The sequence below is a fragment of the Nyctereutes procyonoides genome, unplaced genomic scaffold (genome assembly GCF_905146905.1).
Source record: "Nyctereutes procyonoides isolate TBG_1078 unplaced genomic scaffold, NYPRO_anot_genome, whole genome shotgun sequence".
Taxonomy (NCBI): Eukaryota; Metazoa; Chordata; class Mammalia; order Carnivora; family Canidae; genus Nyctereutes; species Nyctereutes procyonoides.
Genome location: NW_026575052.1, coordinates 15637906 through 15662807, shown reverse-complemented (window position 1 = coordinate 15662807; position 24902 = coordinate 15637906). Strand labels below are relative to the sequence as shown.

The following is a 24902-nucleotide window of genomic DNA, read 5'->3' as shown; positions in this document are numbered from 1 at the left end:
CTCAGATCAGGCTCCCTGCATGGAGCCTACTTCTCCCTCTGACTATGTCTCTCTCTCTTTTTCTCTCTATGTCTCTCATGAATAAATAAATAAAATCTTAAAACACTTTGAAACAGTTTTACCACAATAAAAAAGCTTTGTCTCTATGTCTCTTTGTTCCTATAGGGCTGAATTTTAGCTTCGTTTTGAATTTTATAAATTTACATTTTTAGCAGGCATTTTAAAGCTGTTTTGTCTTAGGGGGATCCCTGGGTGGCTCAGTGGTTTAGTGCCTGCCTTTGGCCCAGGGTGTGATCCTTGAGTCCTGGGATGGAGTCTCGCATCAGGCTCCCTGAATGGAGCCTGCTTCTTTCTCCCTCTGCCTGTGTCTGCCTCTCTCTTTCAGTCTGTGTCTCTCATGAATAAATAAATAAAATCTTAAAAAAAAAAAAAGCTGTTTTGTTTTAGTGACACAGTGTGTCATTTTGTGCATATATCAGCTCTGGGTTTGGAAACAGATGTGTTTTAAAACAACAGTGCAACTGTATTTTTATGTGGTGTCAGTTCAGTCAAATTAAAATTTTTGGGTGATAAACAGGTAACCTGTTCATGAAATTGAATTCGTTCTCCCACCCGTATTATGACTCATGCTGTCTGTACTTCTCCCTGTCCTTGCCTGGCTGTAGCCTCACCTGCTCTGTATGTACTCACAGCCTGCAGTTGTACACCAACTGTGGGGGGTAATGATGGTCAGATGAAGGGGTTTGGGAGATTCTTGCTTCAGGCACTTGGCCTCCTTCTTTCTCTGGTAAGCAGAGGTGCCTTCCTCTTGAATAAACAGGGACTGTCCTGTAGCCTTCAGGCAGCAGAAATGGCTCGCCTCTCATAACTGAGGGAACTAATAGAATATTGGACAACACAAGGCTTTCGAATTATGATTATTTATTTATTTATAAAAGATTTTATTTATTCATGAAAGACACACAGAAAGGCAGAGACGTAGGCAGAGGGAGAAGCAGGCTTCAGGCAGGAAGCCCGACGTTGGACTCCATCCTGAGACCACGGATCACGCCCTGAGCCAGGGGCAGGTTCTCAACCGCTGAGCCACCCAGGCATCCCAATTGTGATTTTTTAGAAAAAGATTTTATTTATTTGAGAGAGAGATAACAACAGAAATAGCAAGAGAGAACACGAGCGAGGAGGGGAGGGAAAAGCAGGCCCAATCCATGACGAGCTGAAGGCCGACGCTTAACTGACTGAGCCACCCACATACCAACTGAGCCACCCAGATGCCCTGAATTATGATTGTTTTGAATTAACTATTTATTTATTTATTTATTTATTTATTTATTTATTTTTTATTTATGATAGAGAGAGAGGGGGCAGAGACATAGAGGGAGAAGCAGGCTCCATGTACCGGGAGCCCGACGTGGGATTCGATCCCGGGTCTCCAGGATCGTGCCCTGGGCCAAAGGCAGGCGCTAAACCACTGTGCCACCCAGGGATCCCTTAACTATTTTTTTAAAGATTTTATTTATTTCTTCATAGAGACAGAGAGAGAGAGAGGGGCAGAGACACAGGCAGAAGGAGAAACAGGCACCATGCAGAGAGCCTTAGTGGGACTCGATCCAGGGTCTCCAGGATTACACCCTGGGCTGCAAGCGGCGCTAAACCTTGTGCCACCGGGGCTGCCCTGAATTAACTATTTCATACTACGTCCTTGATCTAACCTTACCTTGTGGAAATGACCTTAGAGATGAGTTAATATATAAGTTAATTGAAGGCTGGAAAGATTGTGATGATTTGGGTAGTACATTTAATGATGGGTGAAGTTTGAAGGGATTCTTGTAATATTTGCTGTTTTTTTTCTCCTGGAATTGAGATCCAGGGGCCCATAGACCTTCCAACATGGAGAAACGTTGGGGCACTCCATTGTATAGTTTGTAGCACCTTTCCCTGAGGTTTATCAAAGAAATACTGGGTTGGATCAAATAAATTCCTGATTTTTACTTGCTATATGCAGTTGGGGGCAAGTACTGTGGTCTTTTGAGTCTGTAGCCGTGTTCATGATATGTTATTACCCTTTAGCATTTGGTTTTTACTTATTAAAGTGTATGAGAAAGTTAATATAATTCTCTTGTGATGGAATATGCCTTTTCTTTTGGATTATGTGTTTTTCACATTTTGAAAAAAAGGAATGGGAGGGGAGAAAACAGGGGTCATTGGCTCTGAACTCTGATAATTAAAGGTAAGTGAACCATTTAATGATTATTGTTACCGTCTTTGTGAATATCTGAAAGCAAACATAGAAAAGCCTTTCAGTTGTGTTTACTGTGGATGTGAAATTCAAGATGCTAACTTGAAACTTTTCCCTTCTCTATTTTGAATGATAGGTACGTTCTATGGATGAGCTGAATCATGATTTTCAAGCACTTGCTCTGGAGGGAAGAGCGATGGGAGAGGTAAGTGAACCTGTGTGTCAGGAAAGTGGGACTGTTTTTAAGGGAAGTTTGGAGCTGTCTTTCATCAAATGTGTCTGAATCTAGTCTCCAGAAGTATGTGCTTGCTTTTCCTTGTTGCCATCCTCATGATAGGAATGGGTTATTGCAGAATTTTGCCAAATGATCTCATTAGCTTTACCCTAATGTCTTAAAGACAAAACAAAGCAACCAAACATGAACATAAATTGTTAATGATTATATTAACTAGTCACTTGTAATTTGAAGCTTTAAAATTCTACAAAATAATTTTATTTGCATAAGATGTCCTTACTTTTGCCTCATTATCCTATTGCTAGGTTCTTTTTACAGTGGAAGGGAGTCTTAGATTGGCCGCTAATCAGAACATGTTGATAACGTATTTTTAGAGTAGTGCCATTTTCTGAGGATGTTGTTTAGAGCTCCATTATGAAAAGGAAGTTAGATTTCTGGTGAAATAATTCCAGAAGGTGGAGGGCTCAGTCAATCCTTCCTTACCTACATAGAATTAAGGAACAAGAATTTTGGTTTGTTCATAATGTCTAACGTTTGCAAGAACAAAATTTATTGCTATCCAAACATGGATAAGGAATATTGCCATAATTCTAAAAGAAATGGGAGTATAAGTACAGATGACTTTTGGTGATTCTAGTTGTTGACCATAAGAATGTATTGGTGATATAGTTTGAATGAGTAGTCAGAGGTGTTCTAGGTTCTCAAGCTGGGGGCACTTGCTTGTGGTTCTCTTGTTTTGGAGATTAACTGTGGGTTTTCATCTGTTTTATTTTATGCATATCCAGTATTTAAAAGCTCCCACATCCATTTTAAAGTTTTTTAAAGGAGGGGAGAATAGCTGTATACTGGATTCTCTTTTATACCAATCATTAAATACATTTGTTCTTTGATTTAGCAAATATTCTTTGATCCAGGCACTGTGCTAGGTTCTGAGGATTCAAAGTTAAGATAATTCTTCTCCTGATTTGTAGCAAATATTCATTGACTACCTTTGTGGTCAGGCATTAGTTAAACTCTTTTGGTGTTTTGGTTATGAGATTCTTGTTTCCTGTGTTAGAATATTTTGTTTCCAACTTTCTGAATCATCTTGTAGTCAGGGTCCCAGTGTCCTGTCATCTTGAGTTCCTGGGTTTTGGGCCTGTTCTTATTTTTCCCCTAGAGCTTTAAGAGAAGATAGGTGGCTTTATGTCTCCTGTACCTGCCTAATATCATTGAAACAGTGCAAAACAATAAACCTTATGTGGTTATTGGGGAAGAGATTTTTCTCAATTAACTTTTGGAGCAAAAGTTTCTTTGGAACAGAAAGTTAATAGTTGAATCAGATATTAAGTATAGAGGGGAAACCATGTTTATCTTGTGGTTTTAGCCTGTTCCACTCTCCCAAGAACCTAATCCCAGATTTTTTTTAAAAAATATTTTATTTCATAAATAAATTAAAAAAATTAAAAAACCCATTCAATTATTAAAAAATAAATAAAAAAGATTTTATTTATTTATTCATGAGAGGCACACACACACACACAGAGGCAGAGGGAGAAGCAGGCTCCATGCAGGGAGCCCGACGTGGGACTCGATCCCGGGTCTCCAGGATCAGGCCCTGGGCTGAAGGTGGCGCTAAATCGCTGAGCCACCCGGGCTGCCCCCCTAATCCCAGATTTTAAAAATTAATTATACAAGGTATAGGAATGCCTTTTGCTGTTTTGTACACAATACTTTACAATCTCTAAAGGCTTAAGTCTAATTGAAAAATAGTGAAAAGAATTGAATAGAAAGTAAATTTTATTTAATTGAAGACAGTATTTTTTAATCATTTTTTCCTTCCAAAAATGCTTTTTCCTCCCACGGTTTCCAAACCTCACTTTTATTTTTGTTAGAAATACTATTTTTTTTTGGTATCCGAATATAATTCCTCAGACCTGGATGTAGACATATGTAGATGACCAAAGTATATTCCAGCAGTAATACAGTGTTATTGCTTCTTCATTCCTTATTATTTATTCATAGAGTAATGATAACCGCCATTTGCTGCCATTTGCTGACCATATATTCCCCAGTGCTGAGGGGTTTGCATGCATTGTCTCATCAATAACTATGAGGATGGGTCTGTTATCCAGATAAAGAGGCTGAGATTTATGAATTAATTTGCCCAAGATCACATATGATGGAGCTTGGGATTCTGACCTGGCTTCCTTTCCAAAGCATGTTCCCTTAGAGTAAGTGAAGCTACTACTTATAAAATAATTGATGGTAAAAATCCCATTTTGGTAAGCTGTATAAAAATTGATAGTCTGGAGGAGGATTTAAAAAAGATGTTTAATATGTGTCCCTCCCAAAATATACTAAAGTTGTTTTTTGTTGTTTTTTTAAAATATATTTTATTTATTTATTCATGAGAGACACAGAGAGAGAGGAGGACAGAGACACAGGCAGGGGGAGAAGCAGGCTCCATGCAGGGAGCCTGACATGGGACTCGATCCCGGGTCTCCAGGATCACGCCCTGGGCTGAAGGCGGTGCTAAACCGCTGAACCACCTAGGCTGCCCAATAGTAAAGTTATTATTTATTCTTTTAAAGCAAACTCTACCCCCGTTGTGGGGCTTGAGTACATGACTCCCAAGATCAAGAGTCACAAACTCTACTATCTGAGCCAGCCAGGTGCTCCTATTTTTGAATGTTATTTATTTTTAAAGATTTTATGCATGAGACACAGAGAAGCAGAGATGTATGCAGAGGGAGAAGCAGGCTCCTCGCAGGGAGTTCGATGCAGGACTCGATCCCAGAACCGGGATCATGCCCTGAGCTGAAGGCAGAGGCTCAACCGCTGAGCCACCCAGGCATCGCTTACTTACTTACTTGCTTATTTATTTATGTTTTAAAAAAGATTTTATTTATTTATTTATCAGAGAGATTGGGAGAGAGAGAGAGAGAGAGAGAGAGAGAGAGAGAGAGAGAGAGAGAGGCAGAGACACAGGCAGAGGGAGAAGCAGGCTCCATACAGCAAGCCTGATGTGGGACTCGATCCTGGGACTCCAGGAGCACGCTCTGGGCTGAAGACAGCGCTAAACCGCTGAGCCACTTGGGCTGCCCTATTTTGTTTTTTAGAAGATTTTATTCATTTATTTATTTTAGAGAGAGAGAGAGAGAGAGAGCGAGCGGGTATGCGAGCTAGGGGAATAGCAGGGAGGGAGGGACAGGCGGGCTCAGTGCTGAGCATGGATCCTGTCACAGGATCCTTGAGATCATGACCTGAAATCAATCAATAAATGATTGAGCCACCCAGGCACCCCATTGGTGCCCCTATTTTTTTTTTTTAAGCATAATCTACTGTTTAGGCACAAAGGAGAAAAACTTTGAGGCTTCTGTACTCAAGGAGCTCTGTAGGTAGTTAAGGAAGCAGTAAATACACATAGCAACAGAAAGAATGCAAGTGTTTTCTATGTATGGTTCATGTTTAGAGAAGGGAGTGATCAGTATTAACTGGACTAGTTTGTGATTACTTGAGTGGAAGAATGTAAGATTTGGGGAACATTTTCTGGTTTAGTTAGGGTCTGCAGGGGTCCAGGATGGGAGAAGTTTTTAAAGATTTATTTATTTGAGAAAGAGAAAGCAGGAGCTGGGGAAGGGGCAGAGGAGATGTTCTCTCCTTAAGTGGACTGCCCACTGAGCCTGGAGCAGGTTGCAGGTCTCTATCCCAGGACCCTGACACGATGACCTCAGCTGAAACCAGGAGTCAGATGTTTGAGAGCCACTCAGTGGTTTCCTGAGGTTTTTTTGTTTTTTTTTTTTTTTTTTTTTTGCAGTATTATAAGGGAGAATGTCAAAAGAGAAATGAAGAAATAAGATTTTATAATAAAGCACAGCTTCTTATTAGTTTAACTTCATTAAATTTCTTTCCCTCTCTGGGAGAGGGGTGGTGTATGAATATAGTCTACCCATATAAACACTAAAATTTGAAGTAAATTGTATTGACTTTTCAGCCAGGCATAGATTATTTTTGCTGCACTTACTACATGTGTATTGGTGTGGGTATGTATGTGTGCTCAAGCTTGTGTGAGTCCTCATGGTAAGTAATACCTGTGTCAAGAATGTGTGAATCTTTAGAATTGAAAGAGAATTGGCTCTATTCAGAGTAATTGATTTTTAGTGAAGTTAGTGCTAGTTGGCTTTTGTTAAACATTTTTTCATCAAAGCCAATACTAGACTCTTGGTGTCGCTTTGCAAAATTTAGAGCATTTCTTAGTTGAAATCTTGCTAAGAAATGGCTACTTAAGACATCACCTCCAACCTTGCTGGTTGTCTGAAGTACCATTGTTCTTAGCTGAGGGTTCACAACACAAGTGCTTTACTTGCCTTTTGTTCTAGAAAGTCAACATAAGAAGGAAGGTATTAAAATGTTTTAAGAGTAAGGCCAGAAATTATTTTCAAATATTTCAGCTACTATCTTGGCTGGCCACTCATTCAGCTTAAAGTTGTAGGACTGAAAAGTTTAAAGGCACATCTTGGAGCAGCTTTAAAAATTTACATATGAAAAGATGAGTCTGTTAGTTGAGTATTCAAGGGTGAATCTTTGTAGTACTGGGGAAGGCTCACTAACCTGGGGTTACTGGACTTGGTTTCTACATTGATTTGGTGTTTAGGATCTTGTTGGATTTATTTGCTGTTACCTATAGGAGGGCAGCAGTGTTATTACTTTCTGTGTCCTAAAAAAGGATGGATTTGCCAAGGGGAGAGCTGTTGACAGAAAAGGCACCTTACTCTGCATAATTGTTTTTTTTAAACTTAAAAGCTGAGGACTTTTTCTGTTTAAGATTCCTTAATGTTTTACATGTAGAAAATTTGATGACTTTCAGGGATATTAAGATAGTAGTGATTATTTCAGAAATAAATGGAATGTATTTAGATATGTGGCCTTCATCTTTGTTTTAGAAAACTGAAGCATAGAAAAACTTACAATAGACAAGTTTGTAAACCTGAGGAAGGAGATCTGGCAAATGCTCTTGTATGTGGTGGAGACATAATCCTATCACATTCCCTGGAAGTAGAATAAGGTGAGATATGTTTAAAATATAGCTGTAGATTCTCGTTAGACATTACATAGGATTCTATCGTAAGTTAAAATAGCAGAATGGCTAGTAGAGGGAGGGATTTGGTAGTGATTTGGAGAACTGGAGAGCTGTTCACCCAAAGAAGGATGTAACTTGGCCGGATAAAGCTGTCTCTGGACCAGATCCCTGAAGCCACAGTCCAGCCTTGGCTCAGATGTTCATCCTATTTGGATTTTGCTTTTTTCCATCTTTTTTCCATCTGTAAGACAGAGACTAGTTTCCCAGGACCCTTTCAAGTCTAAGATTTTGGAGTTAGCCCTTATTTCTATATCTTTAGAAAGATGGAAAAGGGGAATAGTTCCACTTTCTCTAGGATATGCTAGAGGGCATCTAAAAGGTGTCTTTTTAGAGTGACTTCGCCCTTGTGATATAGAGGTTCTGAAACTTTTCACTCGGTTTTCTAAGTGTCTCATTCACCAGTCTACAGCTATCTACGGCACTTCTGAAATGTCTGTCCCTAAGGGTTCACGGGTGTTAATTCTGAAATTAGGGCAAGTGGAAACCCGATGTGGATACCAAGTCTGTTAAAATCTTTTCCACATCTTACCATCATGGTAAACAGAATGGCTCATAAAATTGAAGGCTTTTTGGGTAACTAAAAGTACTTCTAGGATTTTAGCCCAGGAAGAGCTACCTTACAATGGCAGTTTTTTAGAACTAGAGTCCCATAAGAGTAACACATTCGACTCCAAAATGTATTGAATTTTGGAAAGGAGATATATTGTCTGCCAGCAAAATCTTGCACACATTCTTCCAGAAGAGAAGAAAAACTAATAAAGCATTTGATGTGTTAATATGCGAATTCCTGACCAAACAGTGTAATGAGTCCTTTCTGTCCCAAAATGTAGCTTTGAGTATGAATAGGAATGGTAAATCTGCCTAGTTCCTTTAACCGTGTATTAGTACCTTTTGGTTGTTGGGCATTTTGGGTATCTTGCTGTTGAAATGTTTACTTCAGAGAAAACATAGCTAGCCAGACCAAGTGACCTGGAGTAACGAGATCTTAGTGCATAACTTTCCTGTGCTAGATTAATGACATATGTGTTTGAGATGAAGTGACCTTTTTAAGAATATTGTTTGGGGGAAGTTTCTGGGATCCAGAATAATTTGGGGATTGGGCATTTTGAAGAACAAGAAAGAAGAAAGTATCTTCTAACCTTGAGAATGTAGATGCATCTGACATTTGGAACCTGGTTTTCAGTTGTCTCATGACTTTGAGACCTGTTTGGAACCCCACTCACTCTAATATCTGCCTTCTATCCTGTACTGCAGTGACTGGACAGACTTAGCATTGTTCTGTCTTGCAGTGTTTGAATGCAGTAAAACATGCTCCTTTGCAGCAGGACATAGTTTATTCCACATACTGCTTAGTCCATCTTCATTTTCCCCCCATTTATCCTCCTCTGGCTAAAATGTGCCTACTCTTTTCATCAACATCACTATGCTTAATTCGAAGGTAAGCCAACTAAAGAACTACATACAGTAATGCATTAGCACTTTTCAAGATACTTTGGCATTGATTTTATTGCCTATATGAATCTCCCAACAGATTTTTTGGAGATATTTCTACCTTTTTTTACATGAGAAAAATGAGTCCTAAGGTCAAGTGACTAAGTCATGAGTATCAAGATGTGGATTTGACTCCCAAGTGCTATTTTGTTAGGCTTGGGAATGATAGCTGCAATATATTGCACATTTATTTTCCAGGTACTATGCTAACCACTTCATATATATTACAATCTTCATGGTGGTCCTGCAATGTTTATGATGCCTTTTTATAGCCCAGGCAAAAAGGGATTAGAGAGGTTAACATGATCATGAACCATCTATTTTAATTCATATCTCTGTCACTTCAAATCTTGGGTTTTCTGTTATTTCTGCATGTCCACAGTCTGCCCATTATTTAAAATCTTAACTTCAGTGATCAGGTCTTCTATAAAATCTTTTTTTGCTCTAACCAGCCAGAAGTTATGGAGAGGAATTTAAGCAGCAAGTTTTTTTGTGTCAGTCTTATGGCTCTAGTTTATTTTATATGTAGTGATTAGTGTAAATGTGTTCTATTTCCTTGCACGTAAGTTTGTTTAGAGCAGGGGCTTCAGCCAGTTACTACTTTGTAAATATTGGGTGCTTAATATATTGTGTTGAATGAATCTTACAAATAAATACTTTTTTTTCTAAGCATGGATTCCTCCTTATTTTCTCATTTACTCCAGAAGTTGATATTGCCCTCCCTGCAAGGGACCTTACTTAGTTCAATTCAGTAAATATTTATTGCTTGTATTCTTTATTCAGATTACTTTTCCATCCTGAGGGATGTGGGGTTATGAAGGGGAGGATGAGGACCTGACAAAACTGAAAAGCCTCTATTCATTCACCCTTTTTTGCATATTTTTATATTTTCAAAACTATTTGATTATTTTGCAAAGAGTAGTACGTAAGATGAATAGTAAATCAGCAGTGCTGTTACCATCCAAGTTGAATCCGAGTTGATTTATTATAAAGGATCTTTTGTTTAATATAGTTGTAACTAGATCAATGGGATACTTTCTCTGGGCCATCTGCTGGGGCATGGAAATACCCTCATTATATGTACACAACCAGAGAGAATAGTGTTTAGCAAAGAGGAATTACTTTTGTGATTTTTCTTGGTCAAGTGTGTATTAAACAGTATTCTGTGTAATTCTCTCTTCTTTACTGTTATTTCGCTGATGAGGAACCAGAATTAACGAAAGTTAATCTGTTGTCTCTTAATTAATTAATTAATGCAATCTGTGATTCTCTTTAAAGCCAAGCATGTAGAGGAAGTAGTCTATTTTTTGTATTGGTCTTCATGGTATACATAGTAGCCATATCTATGAAGTTTTCATCTCCTGAAGTGCATGAAAAAGGGAACTTGTCCATATCTGGCACACTGAGATCTTTGTCTCGTCAATTTAATAATTAAAAATGCCCTGAAGCTGAATGGGTGTGTGGGTGGGTTTAATTATTTGCTCCCATCTTGAGGCAAAAGACTCTTTCTCCTCTCTTAGTTGAGCTGTTTCCTGCTTTGCGGATATGAGGTGGGTAGGTCATAAAGCAATGTTGAGGTTTTCATGGTTCATGAACTTTACAGGTTTCCTAAGTGCCGTAGAGGCTTACCTTTTGTACATTGGGCTCTTGGATATTCTTGCAGGAATCACTTACATAATTTAGACCTAGTATAACATGAATGTGGTTATGTTATAGGTCAAACCATATAGTTATATGTAGAAAAACAAATGACTTTTTTTTTTAACTTTATTATTTATTTATGAGAGACACACAGAGAGGCAGAGACATAGGCAGAAGGAGAAGCAGGCTCCCTCCAGGGAGCCTGTTGTGGAACTCGATCTCAGGACCCTGGGATCACGACCTGAGCCAAAGGCAAATGCTCAACTTCTGAGCCACCCAGGCGTCCCAAAAAAAAATGACCTTATTTGTAGGTAACCTGTAGGTAGCCAAGATAACATAGTCCTCTGCTCCTTTAGCATGCTCTTCCTTTTTCCTGCAGAAAAGCCTAGTTCACTCTGGCACTTCTTCATTTTCTGAACATAGTTTGTTGTCAGTTTATCAAGTTTTATAAGATGGCAGAGAAAAGAGGTCTCTTTTGGCCCTGTTCCAGTAACTTAAAGGGGAAAAGTATAAAGAATTTGACTTCAGTGGATTGGGAAAGGGATATGTGATGAGAAAGGACTGGTGTGGAGCTTACCCCAGGGTATCTGATCACAAAAGAACATAGAGATTGAGGTGCTAACAGTATCTCTGAATTTTTTTATGTAGCTGTTACCACTGTCTTGTGTGTCTCATGTCCTAGATGAAGTTGTTCACAGTGATTGTGTTTTCTATGTGGTCAAGAACCACTGAGCTCCTTTGAAGAGGGTACACTGTGGAGTTAGCAGTTGTCGGTGAACTGACTGCAAATCTGTCTAACCTGTAGTTGTCCTAAAATTTCAGATCTACCAAATTCTTCTTATGGCTACTTAATTGGTCTTTTTGTTCATACGGTTCCCCAGCAACCCACCATGGATCTTCAGGACAACCTTAAAATTAGTGCAAAATCTAGACTTTGTACTCAGTTGACTCTACAGAATAGATTACTGATTAAAAGAATTGCAGTGATAGACTTGCTTATGCATACTTAATGACTTCATTCTTGATTGTTAAAATGGGCTATGAATCCTCATTTTTGAAATTAGGTTTTTTTTTTTTTTATGCTTTGAAAGCTGAGAGAGACATCTAAGCAGACATTTGTACCTTCCTTGCCCATTTCCACAGGTCCCCTCTCTTAATGTTTCATGCCTAATTACTGCAGTAATTGCTTAGCCTTCCCATGTCCGTTTAACTTTCCCACACCCCATTTTACGGAGGAATGTCATATTAATTTTATTAACTAAATTTTTACAATGTTACTTCCTGTTGCTGCCTATTGGATTAAGAGTCCAACGTTTTGGTGCTCCAGGAATCCTCACTGGTCACTAGACTAGTTGCCTTTTCCACCTCTCCTTACTGCTTCCCTGTGTTATTGGCTAGACTCCTTTCTTCTTGGTGGGCACTGCCCCACTTGCTTTTCTTTCCTTCTTTCTGTCTAAGCTCTTTGTGGAGAGTCCTCAAGTACACTATCAGTGTGCTTATCTTAAAACGAATGCCTTCTAGCTATATCAGTTTCATTCCTGATAGGTTTTTCTTTTTAAGAAGTTTTTTTCTTTGGGCAGAGAGTGTCTTTTACTACTTTTATTTCTAATTTCTGGTAGTGCCTCTAAAGACTGTACATTTTCGGGGCCTGTTCAAGTAATACTTTACATTTTGATACCAGTACTTCACATGCTGAAACTCTTGAAATTTTTCAGTAGCCAGAAAAGCAGTAGCGATTTTCCAGATGTGGGAGAGAATGTCAAATTTTCCCTCATTGGCCAGGCTTAAGTGGTTTGTATCATTCCATCCTTAGCGGTGGAAGTGTTGCTAAAGACGTTAGATATAACTATTGACAGTGTTTATGAAAAGTGTTTAATAGCTGAAAAATATTTTTAAAAAAACCTGTTAATTTTATATACTGCATAATTATAATTATGCAAAGTATTAAACTTTTCTTTTTTAAAAGGAGTACATTAGATTTCAACTGAGGGAGATATTTACTTATGAGACCATTAATGTGGAAATTTGTTTTCAGTACTGAGCATCTTGACACCTAGATGAACAGCTTAAGCAATAATTACTAGGTGCCAGGTTCTGAATCTGCCAGTAGAAAAATGTGAAAAAATTGTAGCAAATATTGGTTCTTTGGGTTTATTTTATTTTAATTTATTTTAATTTAATTTAATTTAATTTTAATGAAATGAAGCAGAGTAAAGGTGTTTTAACATTTAAAAATAATCTTTATAAGTATTGCCTAGCTGTTTAAAAAAATGCAGGGCACGTCCTTAATTAATAGATATATAAACGGGAAGTGTGAATTGAGAAGATCCTATTCCTTAAACTTTGAAGAGAAAATAAAAATTCAAACACCACCTTCTTTATACTTACTTTTAATTAAGAAAGTAACTGGCTTATGATTAAGTCTTTGAACATGTTCAACATTCCTTACGTAGACTACAGTTTTCAGAGTGGATTAGATGTTATTATCTGCTTGCTTAGAAATATTTGAAACATATGGTCTGAGCTCTCTCCTTAAAATTGCCACTGATTTTGTTAATGTGAAATTAGGTTGAAGTGCAAGTGTGTCTGCTTAAGAGAAGGTGTCTTATTTGTAAGGAATTCCATACTACTATAATCTCAGTTTTATTTATTAGAAAATAAATTCTAAATCATAGAAGTATATTATGTTTTGTAACAAGTCATTCATAATGCCACCACACCAATAAGCATCTGTTTCAGTTTTTAGTTTTCTTTACAATTTTGATTCAAAAGGGAAGGGTGCACAAGGAGAAGCAGTCTTTTACACATGCAATTTTGTATTTTTCCTTTAAAAGTTAGTGTTCTTTTGTAAACATTCTGTATAGTCATTGTGGCTGTTTGGGTGAGCTTGCATTGTAGTACCACAGCTACCTAGGTGGACATTTACCTTCTCCCAATGTTTTTGCCCGTAGACTTTGAATGTGGAGTTTTTTTCCTTTTGAATTGTCTTTTTACTGTTGTGTTGAGATAAATTATCAGGAACGAATGTGACTCTTGATGTATGTGTTTTCTAAACTTTTTCCTAAAAGTGAATGGGTGTATACCTTAAAAAAAAAAAAGTCCTTAAAAAAAAAAGTCCTATAAAGTATATTGATGTATGCTTTTATATTTAAGCTGTTTCTTGTTAAAGCTTTTTAAATGACTTGTGAGTTCATAGTATTTATGAAAGCATTTTGTGTATTTGATATCACAGTAATCCTTTATGGTATGAGGGGGCTAAGTAGAACCCCTAGGGCATTAAGATTTTGAGAAGGGATTTCTGAAAATTACACAGTTGTCATATATCAGAACTTTGCCTAGAAGGTGTGATTGTCAGTGGTTACCAGCTATATATTTTATTTCAGGCAGTTCTGAGTTTCTTTCTTTGAGTTCATGTCAAATTTTTCTAATGCAGTAAGAATGTAATCAGAATATGTACTAAGAGATTCAGAAATTTGGGTGGGTGGGGGTGCTGTATCTTATCACCTGGGTAAAATAATACCAGGTATTTGCTGCATTGGTTACATTCCAGTGATGAAACTAAGCTTGCGTTGGAAGATTGCATTGCCAGGTAACATGATCAAACCTGATCATGCCTGCAGGGCTGTAGCATGCATCCCTGTGAATAGTACTCTTTAGGAAGCCTATATCTGCTCTGAGAGATAGCTCTATGCAGCCTATGTTGAGTGTGTGAGCAGTTACCTGCTATTTTATTCCTCTTGAATACAGTACTTGCTGTAGTGTGCATTTAGGATTGAGATCAGAAAACATCACTGGTACTTTCCTGTGCAAATATTAGTAGTGATGGTGTGGTCAGACAAGTCCAGGCCTTAATAATCCTCTTGCCTCTTTATTTCTGCAAAACTGTAATCATGGCTCTTCTTTTGTTATGGCTCTTAATTTTACAGGATTTATGCTAAAGTGGCCTGGGTGATGGTGTGCTCACATCTGCTAGCTGAGTATCTAGGAGCATTTCATTGGCTAGCCATTAGTAGTGCTCTTAAGTCATAGTAGCAGCTGGTTTTCTGAGTGATTGCTCAGAGCTCAGCATTCTACTGTTTTTTAACAGAGATTTCATTTAATGTTCACTATAGTTCATTTTATGGTAAGAAAACTGAGGCCGAGCGGGGTTAAATTCTGAGTTGGGATTTAAAATCAGTTTGGTTTTAAAAATGATTTCAGAGCACTGGCATATGTTTTACTGCTACTTTATTTCTTAAAATAAGAATCCCTTTATTGTCTCCACATCTGTTTAAAGGGCTCTTAGTGGGTGTTAATGTTGTGATTGATAGTGCAAGTGTGGCTTTGGGTATTGTCTCTTTTGTTAGATAATAAAAGAGAAAAGGTGTTTCCAAGCAAAATTTAGAGGTTTTCTCAGTGGCTAACATTGCTTGTAAACCAGTGCTTGGTTTCTCTCTTGTCCTCCAGAAGCCTCATGAATAAGCTTACTGATTACTTTACTTTCTATACCTCTTTTCAAGCTGAGATAAATAGTGTTGTGTCTTTTTCCCAGAGATTTGAGAACTGACACTATTGAGGGGTTGGGGCAATTAGGAATACCATTTAATGGAATAATACAGGGAGGAGTACAAGGTCTGTTGTATAGCTGGGGAGGATGCTGGGATTCCCCAAGTTCTGGTTCTCAGTTTGTTGGTCTTGCAAGGGATTTTGATCACTAATTAAGAGGTGGTTAGATTATGGGATTGATCTACACTAAACAGAACCACAAGAGACTTCTGTATGAAAACCAAAATGTAGTTTATTAATTTATGATGGGAAATAATAACTCAAGTGGACAGGGTAATTGTGTTCAGTGATCGGCATGCTTGGTAACAGGAGGAAGCCAAGTTCTCCTAAGAAGTTTGCTTGCTAAGCAGAATCTGAGCCAAGGAAGTTACTTGGATGTTTTTAGTGGTTAGTGTAATCAGGCTGCTATCTAGCTTGTGCATTAATTGCTTTCATAAGGATAGACTTGTTTGTGCATCATATGCCCTCTCCGTAAATATGCCAACTGGGTCATACTACCTCCATCTGACTCCCTGGGTCTCTTTTGCTTTTGTTGGACCCATTCCTAATTTCATTTATCTTCCTTTAGAATCTCATCAGTCGTTTAATCCTTTTATTGTCTAATCTTTCTTTAAAGTAAATTTTGTAAACTGCTGTGATCTGTTCTTTTTGGTCCTGTCAAAGAACAATTTTTTTTTCCAAGTTCTTGATGGGGTAAGCAGGAATTGTCTTTTCATACAATAGTTGGATTTACACTTTTGGTGATTGGATTTAGGTGTGGCTTGAGTGAAGATTTGGCAACTCCAGGTGTTGACTGATGCCAGTGGGTTGGAGAACCAGTATGTTTTAGCCAGTACTGTATAGAGATTTTACTTCCAGAGAGGTTGCTATTGAATTTGAAATAACAATTGGATACTCATCACCACTTTGCTTTATTTTGTAATTCAGTAGATTATAGCTTCTTTTACTATGATCAGATTTGAACAGTTAATGTCTTTATTTTAGTTGACTTGAATATGTGACTGCTACTAGTTTTTAGTAAGCTTATACTAGTTTTTGGTAAGCTTAACATGTCTAAGCTGGTCTGATTTTGCAGAAGTTAGCACATTTTTTAATACAGAAAAGGGTATAAGACAAAGGGGAGAACACGAAATGGAAAGCATATAATTTTTCCCAAATTCAAAAGCACTTGGATTTTAGATATAAGAAATAGAACAAGAAAAACAAACTCTTAAAGAACTGTGTAGACTATCAAAACAACCATATTCAAATGTATTCACAACTGTATTAGTTCCTATTGCTACCTAGCAGATTACATAAAAATTTAGTGCCTTAAAAAAAGAGTTGTTTGTGCCTCACAGTTCTGTAGGTCGTAACCCAGTCATGGCTTCAGAAGATCTCTGTTTCAGGGATAAGCTGCACTCAGGATTCCAGGTGGGGCTGCAGTCTTTCAAGAGTTCAGGTAGGGAAGGGTCAGCTTCCTGGCTCACTCAGGAAATTGATGTCAGGAGTAAGTTCCTCACAGGTTGTTGGATGGAGGATGGGGGTGGGGAAGGGGGCTCAGCTTGCTTATTTATTTATTTATTTATTTATCCTTACTTCCTTCCTATTTCATTCCTTCATTCTATCTATCCTTCCTTCCTTCCCTCCCTCCCTCCCTCCCTCCCTCCCTCCCTCCCTCCCTCCCTCCCTCCCTCCCATAGAGAGAGAGAGAGAGAGAGAGAGAGAGAGAGAGAGAGAGGCAGAGACAAAGGAGGAGGGAGAAGAAGGCTCCATGCTGGAAGCCCGATGCGGGACTTGATCCCGGGACTCCAGGATCGCGCCCTGGGTCGAAGGCAGGCGCCAAACCGCTGAGCCACCCATGGGTCCCTGGTGTTGGGGGGGGGGCGGCGGCTCAGTTCCTAATGAATTGATGACCCACGATCTCTCCTTATTTATTTATTTATTTATTTATTTATTTATTTATTTATTTATCTATCTATTATATTTATTTATTTATTTCTATGTAAACTTCTCTGTATGGCAGGTCACAACATAGCAGTGAGCTTTGTCAAAGTGAGCAAGGAAGAGGGCAAGTGAGATGAGAGCAAGAGGGCAAGGGAAAGAAACAAGATGGGTAGTCAATTTTTTGTATATCTTGAAAGTGGCATGCTATCACTCTTACCATGTGTTATTTCTTAGAGAATAAGGGATATAAAGGGATGGGGATTATATAAGGGCATGAGTACCAGGAGGCAGAGGTCATTAGGAGTCCCTTCTGATGCTGTTTACCACACAGATGAGGGGTGGAGATGGTTATGTTTTGGAGGAAAATGAGAAATACTAGGTTCTGTGAAAGATCCAGAGATTTGGAAGAGCTATGTTTGCTTCTATCTTTGCCCACATCCCTTGGGTCGGTATTAAATTTTCTTCCATTCGCAGAGCACTCTTGGCAGCCCATGGGTTCCACCTTTCCCCTTCCCAGAATTGGCATGCTAGCACCTTCCTCCCACCTCCTTTTCTTTATCTCGTACACACTTTGCCCTTTCAGTCCAAGCTGTTTTCATTGATAATAGCTAATTGACCGCCCAACATGTGGAGTTCTAGCACCTTTGGGGCTGCTCCTATAAATCTCTGTGTGGGGTTTATATTTATAGCAGTGGTTAATAATGGGAGACAAGGTTGCCTTTTTGTATCCTACTAGGGTCTTGGGGGTTTTGGTGTGTCTTTCTTTGAGACTTGTTACATCTGTTACTACTTTGAAGTAGAGTCTTCACTTTTTAGCACCTTTTACATGTTTGTTGTGTTGTTGTTTCCTTTTGAGATAATTTGGCCTGGAACCAGCCTTGTTTACATGTTTACCTGCTTTTGCTGGCTTTGCGTGTTAGACAGCCTGGCAAACTACAGTGAAAGATGACAGGATTCCAGAAGACATTTTTGAAGCCTTGAGTTAGTTAAAGGGCTGCTGCTTTCAGTCAGTAAGCCTGTATTTGCATCTGGAGGCTGTTCCCTGAAGCAGCCTTTCCTTGAACTTTCAGTGAAGATTTCCAAATCGGTGTGAAGAGGGATGAGCACCATACTGCATATATTTTGATCTCTTCTGCTCTCTTTCCATTATTATATGGAGAACATCCACTATTATATGAAAATTAACCAAGTGAGGTGTCTTTCTGCCGGCATTCTTTCTTGTACACACTCCCTACAAAATACAGGAGAAAAACTACAATTTTAATTGGAAAAGATAACAACCAATAGGGAGATATTCGTAATCGTGTGAGATGGCATTTTTGAGACCAAAAGAATAAAAAAAGTTTAAAAACAAGAATTCTTGAATTGTCTTTGAGTAATTCACATTAATTTTCAGTGTCCCTTCTCTGATTTACAGCAATTTTGCCTTGGTGTGATGCCACTGGATACATTTATTGAGAACCTTCTATATGGTGGGCATCATACTAGGTATTTATCAGCAATATTTCTAATCACCAGAACATGAAAATTATTTCTTTCATTAGTATGGAGAGGATGAGACCCAGGGCAGTTCGGCACTTCGTCCTAGGACACATCAAAGCTGTCTAGTCCTTCCTTCTTGACCCCACTGCTTAACTCTCCCTCTCTGCCACCTTTTCCCCTATCCTTGACTCTCTCATTCCCTCAAGTTAACAGACCAGCTCTGTTAACTGAGAATGAACCCAAGAGAGGCTTGGGTTGCTAGGAATTGATTGCTTATAACTTCATACTCATCTTCAAGTAGACCTATGTTTGCTAAAAGTCAGACCAGAATGTCAGACCAGGACATTTTAGTGAGTAAAGCTGATGATCAGAATGAAAAATGATGGAAGTCTAGTGGAATTTCGCTTTATAACCCTGGTCATTAATGCTTTGGTCTTGTGCAAGCTGTACTGGGTTTTACTTGACGATTACTTTGCATTTCTTTGGTCATAGCTTGTTTAAAGTTCACATATTGGTTTAGGGCTTGTTGTGTGTACATTTCTGTGAAGCATGGAATGTTTTGTGAAGTCACTTTAATGGTATTACTAAGTTTTGGTAAAATTAACTGAGGTTAGGAGATTTTATTTCCCTTCCAGTAATGGGGAAATAGCTCTTCTGTCTTTCCAAAATCTTGGAATAGGTTAGTGTTGTGGTTGAGAAGCTTTGTTTGTTTTTTCTTTCTGGTAATGAAAGTGGTTTTGGTGAACACAATCTCTGTGTGTAAAGGAGGTGAGTTTTGCCTCTAGTGTTCCATAGCTGGGGTCTGAATTCATGCCCCAGCTTGAGTAACTTTGTATGGCCAGTTAGTACACATGTAGGCAGAAGTAATGTTTTAGTAGTTGTAGGTACTTTCTTTTCAAAAGGAGTCTTCTTAGCAAGCATTTAGCTAATAACACTCCCCTTCCGCCCTACTCCCCCTTAAAAATCTTGGCATAGGTTAAGAGAATAATTCTAGATATTTAAGCCGAGTCTCTATTGTGGTGGGGTGATCTGTGGCCCCTCCTTGCCTTAGGCCTCTCTGTGACTTTTGCGAAATAAACAGTAGTGTTCTGACCACAGTCTGTGTAGTCAGAACACCGTGATTAAAGACCTTCAGGGCACATGAGCATCTGCAGTACCCTTGTCTAAAAGAAAGTGTTGACTGCTGTACTTTCATCCTTTATGAATTCTTTAAAAGCGTCTATTATTTTTAATTTGCAGCAGCTCTTGCCAGGTAAAAAGTTTTGGGAAACAGATGAATCCAGCAAAGATGGACCAAAAGGAATATTCCTGGGTGATCAATGGCGAGACAGTGCCTGGGGAACATCAGGTAATCTAGATCTAGCATCTGTACTGTGATTTATGCCTGTCTTAGAGCTCCTTTCCTCAGCAATTGGCAAGTCATGAATTTCACATCAGTGACATAAGCATGTCAAGCAGTGTCCTGTTCTGTAGTATAATTGCCGTGAAGGAGCTTATAATGATGTAATTTATTAAAACATAATTAACACAAAATCAAATCTTCAATATTTTATTGAAGTGTTAGCCACAGGGGAGTGGTCTTATTTGAAACGACCATAATTTCAGCTATAACTTCTTGTTCTGTACTGCTGTCAGCATACTTGGAATCAGAAAATCCATGCCTGCCATTTGAAGTCCATGTTTCTTTTTCCTCCCCTTGCCCCCCTGTGTACTGTGTATGGGATGATCTATTTGTAAATATGGTTGGGGCCAAATCAAGTCACCGGGCACGGATGCTTTTCTGACAGACTACCCCTGAAGAGGGATGGGGAGAACCTGAAAGGCACACACTGACAGCAGAAAGAAAGAATGGAGGCTAGGGAGGAAGGAGACAGAAAATCCAAAAGCTGATGTGCTGTGTTATGGCGCAATGTAAAAATGGAACCTCATATGACAGTGAGTCATCCAAAAATATCAAATTATGTTGTTGGTTTTAAAAAGGGCAGTAAAATCACATTTTGTTTTAGTAATAATACCAATAAAATATATTAAAAAGAAATTCTGCTACTTGAAAGGGTATCCACCGTAGCTAGATAAACCAGTTATGTGAACTGCTGTATTGCTCTGCTGTCCTGGATATATGAGGAGTGTGTTCCGTTTTCCTTAGTTTATGTAGAATTTTATACTTAGGGAAAAACACAACAGGAGGTTTTGGCACACCTGACCATGGCAGACTTCCTGATTCCCAGTCATTGGTTTATCCATGAGACATCACTCATAATTTGTTTGAGCCTCTGGCTGCACTGTATCATGCTTGTGTATCTTTTTTGTAGATCATTCAGTTTCCCAGCCAATCATGGTGCAGAGAAGACCTGGTCAGAGTTTCCATGTGAACAGTGAGGTCAATTCTGTACTGTCCCCACGATCGGAGAGTGGGGGACTAGGCGTTAGCATGGTGGAGTATGTGTTGAGCTCATCCCCGGGCGATTCCTGTCTAAGAAAAGGAGGATTTGTAAGTTGGCTTGAGGAACTTGTTCCTATATCTCTCTCTTTTTTTTACCTCCCCTAAAGCAAAACATGCCTGTTTAGTTTCCTTAGATATTCACAGCACTATTTACAGCGTATTTTAAAACACTTTTATTGCAGTTAGATGCCAGCAAACACAATAGGAAATACAAATTGAACTTTTAAAAACCAGAGACATGGTGTTTTGGGGGGGATACATCGATAATAATGTGAGGTAGAATTGAAATCTAGTTCTCAGTTCATCGGTCTATCAGAAGACATTTTTAGTTTAAAACAAAAAAAAAAAGAATTAAAATAAGAAAGCTGAAGTTGGGGTGTCAGTAGGCAATAGATCTTAAGAGTGGTGATTTGCCAATTCCCAAGAATCCTTAAAGTGGATCGGGTATGTAGGATCATTCTTACTTTGCTTTGTTTTATTGTGGGATGATCTGGCCCTCTTTGAACAGCTTTGCCTCGCATATACCTGGCTTGTCAGGAAACTCAAAGTTCTTTTAATTCTAGATCTGCAATTTTTTTTATTCATCTCCATTTTACCTCTCTGATGCTCGATTGTTGCCAAAGCAGTTTCTCTGTCCATAACTTCTTCCCTTTTAAGTCTTAAATCGTCTTCCTCAAGCATCTTCGATGGCCTTTCTTTCTCAAAACTACTTCTTTCTTCCCATCAACTCTCTAGACCTAGATGTCTTGTGATGCGTTTCCATGAGGCACCCTCATTCTGTGTTCTGTGCCTGATTTTATATTCCAGGTGATAGCCAGGAGGGCACGAGAGGCAGCCTGAATCTGTCTTCCCTCCTTTCCCCCTGACTTGGCTTGCTCTGTACCTTTTCACAGTCCTTTCTGTGAAATCTTTTTCAGCCAATACTGTTTGTTGGCAGTTATAAAAAGGCCTTCTTTCCCCCAAATCATATTAATCATTTTGCCTCCATAACTATCTTATCTTACCTTACAGCTTTTGTTGTCAGTATTTTTATCATCCTGTATCTGTTGCTAGGTATCAGAGGCATGGTCTTGTTTTCCTCATTCTACCTGAAACTTCTTTAGAGTAGCAAGAGTTCATTCTTGGTGCAGCTTCCTCAGGTGTCAAGTACAATTCCTTCATATGTTAGTGGACATTAAATGAATCTTGATTTGGTTTGCATGAGGGTAACAGGTGACATTTAAGGTAACCAGAATTCACATGGACTTAGCTTTTTTCTAGGCCTGCCAGAGATGATGCTTCAGCTGCCATTGACATTTTCCATGTGGCTGGAGCTTTTAATTGCACAAGAAAACAAAAAAAAAATATTAACTCTCTAATAACATGTTTTAGATTACTCCCAGCTTCATACCTAGAAATTTGGCGTGAGGAATTTAGCCAGAAGAGGATATTTTATTTTTATCATGACCCTTAGGATGATCAAGGGACTGAACTGGGGTTTTTTGTATTGAGTCTTGAGTACTAGTCATTCCAAAGCTGACCTGATTGCTTCTGAGTCTTTTGATCTGCAGATATATAGGTTAGGTTTAATGGCTTGGGATCAGGTAGGAAATGCCTTCTTTATTTGAACCTTCTCAAGAGACTTCTTGGGAAGAATAAGATCTACCTGTTGGAGGTGAGGAATGGATTCGGCAAAATTAGCATTTCCTTGTCCCAAGGGAAAGATAGTGTTACTTCTCTTTTTTTACCTTAACTCTGGTTCACCTTTTTTTCTGTCCTCACACTTTCCCCATCTCATGAGTTCAGATTTCTCAGAGGAACTGCTGCCTGCTAATTTCTGTGTATAACTTTTAGTTATTTACTGTGGGAGAAAAGTTGGTATTGTGGGTAGGTAAGTTGTCAGTGTGGTGAGCTGAAACCTATATGACTCTTGCCTTGAATTCTCTCTCATGCTTGTGACCAGTTTCTAATTCTTGGGTATTAGCCAGGAGGCACACGGGTTACTTACTGTAAAGTTTGTAAGCAAGCAGAAAAATAATTGGAATTAGGAGAAAGAGAAAATGCTGGGATGGAATTATTATTTTTACCTGCTTCCCTCTTTTAAGCAATTACTTCATCAGTTAATCTTATGACAGAACATTATCTTTTGCATTCATTGTCTTGTATTCAATTTTGTAAAGATGGCATTCATTCCCAGTTGTCCTGAGAGACTGGTAATTTTTAGCTTTTGTACAGTATTGTCACCAGAGGAATTTAAGATCTCAAAGTTAAGAGGTCAGAAAATTGAGCTCTCACAATCAGATAATTTATTGAGCTTCTGAGGTTTGCATAAAGATAAATGAAACTTCTCCAAATCTGTGTTCCAAATTCTCAGAAGGCAGATTGTGGGTAATGAAATACTATTGCATATTTTGACTTGAATTGTGTCTAATGGGTGATCCAGGAAGACTGGTGACATCAGGCTACCACATTGCATATGTAGTCTTTTGGTGGTTGGAGGCCTAAGGATTGGTGAACTACTTTTATCGGCTATTTTATCAGCCTGGCTTTGCTCTGCCTGTTGGTTTCGATGAATTTGACCGAAGCTCTGGTCATTGTAACCTGAGTCAACTTGTTGTTGGTTGTCATGGTATACATTCATTTTCTTGGAAAGGTGAACTGCCCCTCCCTCCTTTTTTTTTTTTTTTAAATCTAGTCTGTTACTGAAAGAGTTCAGAAGTCAGGGAAGAGAGAATATCTACTGCTTTTTAGATAATTGTTCTAAGAGTGGCATTTGGTGGTTTATGGGTCAGAGCACTCACATATTTTCACTTTGGGTAGTTCTACCCCCAGTAAACTGTGGAGAGGCTCCATTTTAATTCCAAGAGCTGAAAATATCATCTCTGATGGTATAATGAATGTAGACCTCAAAGCAAGCACTTAAGCGGCCATTCATTCTTGGATACTGATGACAGATAATTCAAACTCTAATAACCTTTCAGTTAAAGATATTTTAGAACTAAAGTAATGTACTCATTCTACAGTGATTTTCCACTTTCAGTAGGGTTGTGTCTTGGTTACAGCTTGAATGAAAGTATTTGTCTAGCTTTCCTGAGCTTTCTTAAGTTCATTTTGATTGTACAAATGGACTTGGTTGAGTACTTTTGGCTTCTGTGATGAGAGTACTTTCAAGCTGACAATAAGAATCTCAGAGTATTTTGTTCTTAGCACCCACTGTAAAATTTGGTACTTTTCTACATATGAATCAAAAACTTCAGAGTAGCAGTTTCAGAATAATGGGAAAACTCAGAATACCAGTTCAGTCAGAGTCAAGTCTTTAAAATTTTCTTTTCATATCCTTTATTTATTCCTGGAATAAATAAAATCCCCCCTCAACAAAGCATGGTTCAGAATGGTTACAAAACCACCTGTGACTACTGTATTGTGAGGCCACTGAGTGAAATATCCTGTCGAAGAACCCTACTGTTTATATTTTGGAATACCAACCAATCTTCAAATAGATGGAAGCCTACCCAGTCAGAAGAGTGGATTGTAATGTCTACTTTCCAGGTTTATGATGCCTAGGGAAATAAGAAGACCACTTAAACTTCATAGTTAGGTGAAGATCACCTTAACCTTGCAGAGGAGAGATTTTTACCTTTTTTTTTTTTTTTTTATATTAAGATTTTTACCTTTGACAGGCCTTTCTACTTGTGTGTAGAGACTGGCTGCTTTCTGACCTAGAGGAGGCTTGCATACTTCTAGCAATTTGTTTGGGTCACAAAATTTGATAACTGGGTTTTCTAATCTTCACTGTATTTGT

At 38.5% G+C, this 24902-nt stretch overlaps 1 protein-coding gene across 10 annotated transcripts in view; it reads left to right on the top strand.

Annotated features, from left to right (window-relative positions):
- PUM1 (pumilio RNA binding family member 1) overlaps positions 1–24902 on the top strand; it is a 134547-nt gene that overhangs the window by 42993 nt on the left and 66652 nt on the right. For 7 of the 10 annotated variants that reach the window (XM_055332906.1, XM_055332904.1, XM_055332901.1 and 4 more), the window contains exons 3-5: positions 2373–2441; positions 19918–20026; positions 20991–21169. In XM_055332906.1, the coding sequence (XP_055188881.1) occupies positions 2373–2441; positions 19918–20026; positions 20991–21169 (357 nt within the window). The remainder of the gene's footprint in view (positions 1–2372; positions 2442–19917; positions 20027–20990; positions 21170–24902) is intronic. The other 3 variants (XM_055332910.1, XM_055332909.1, XM_055332902.1) reach the window with 2 other exon arrangements.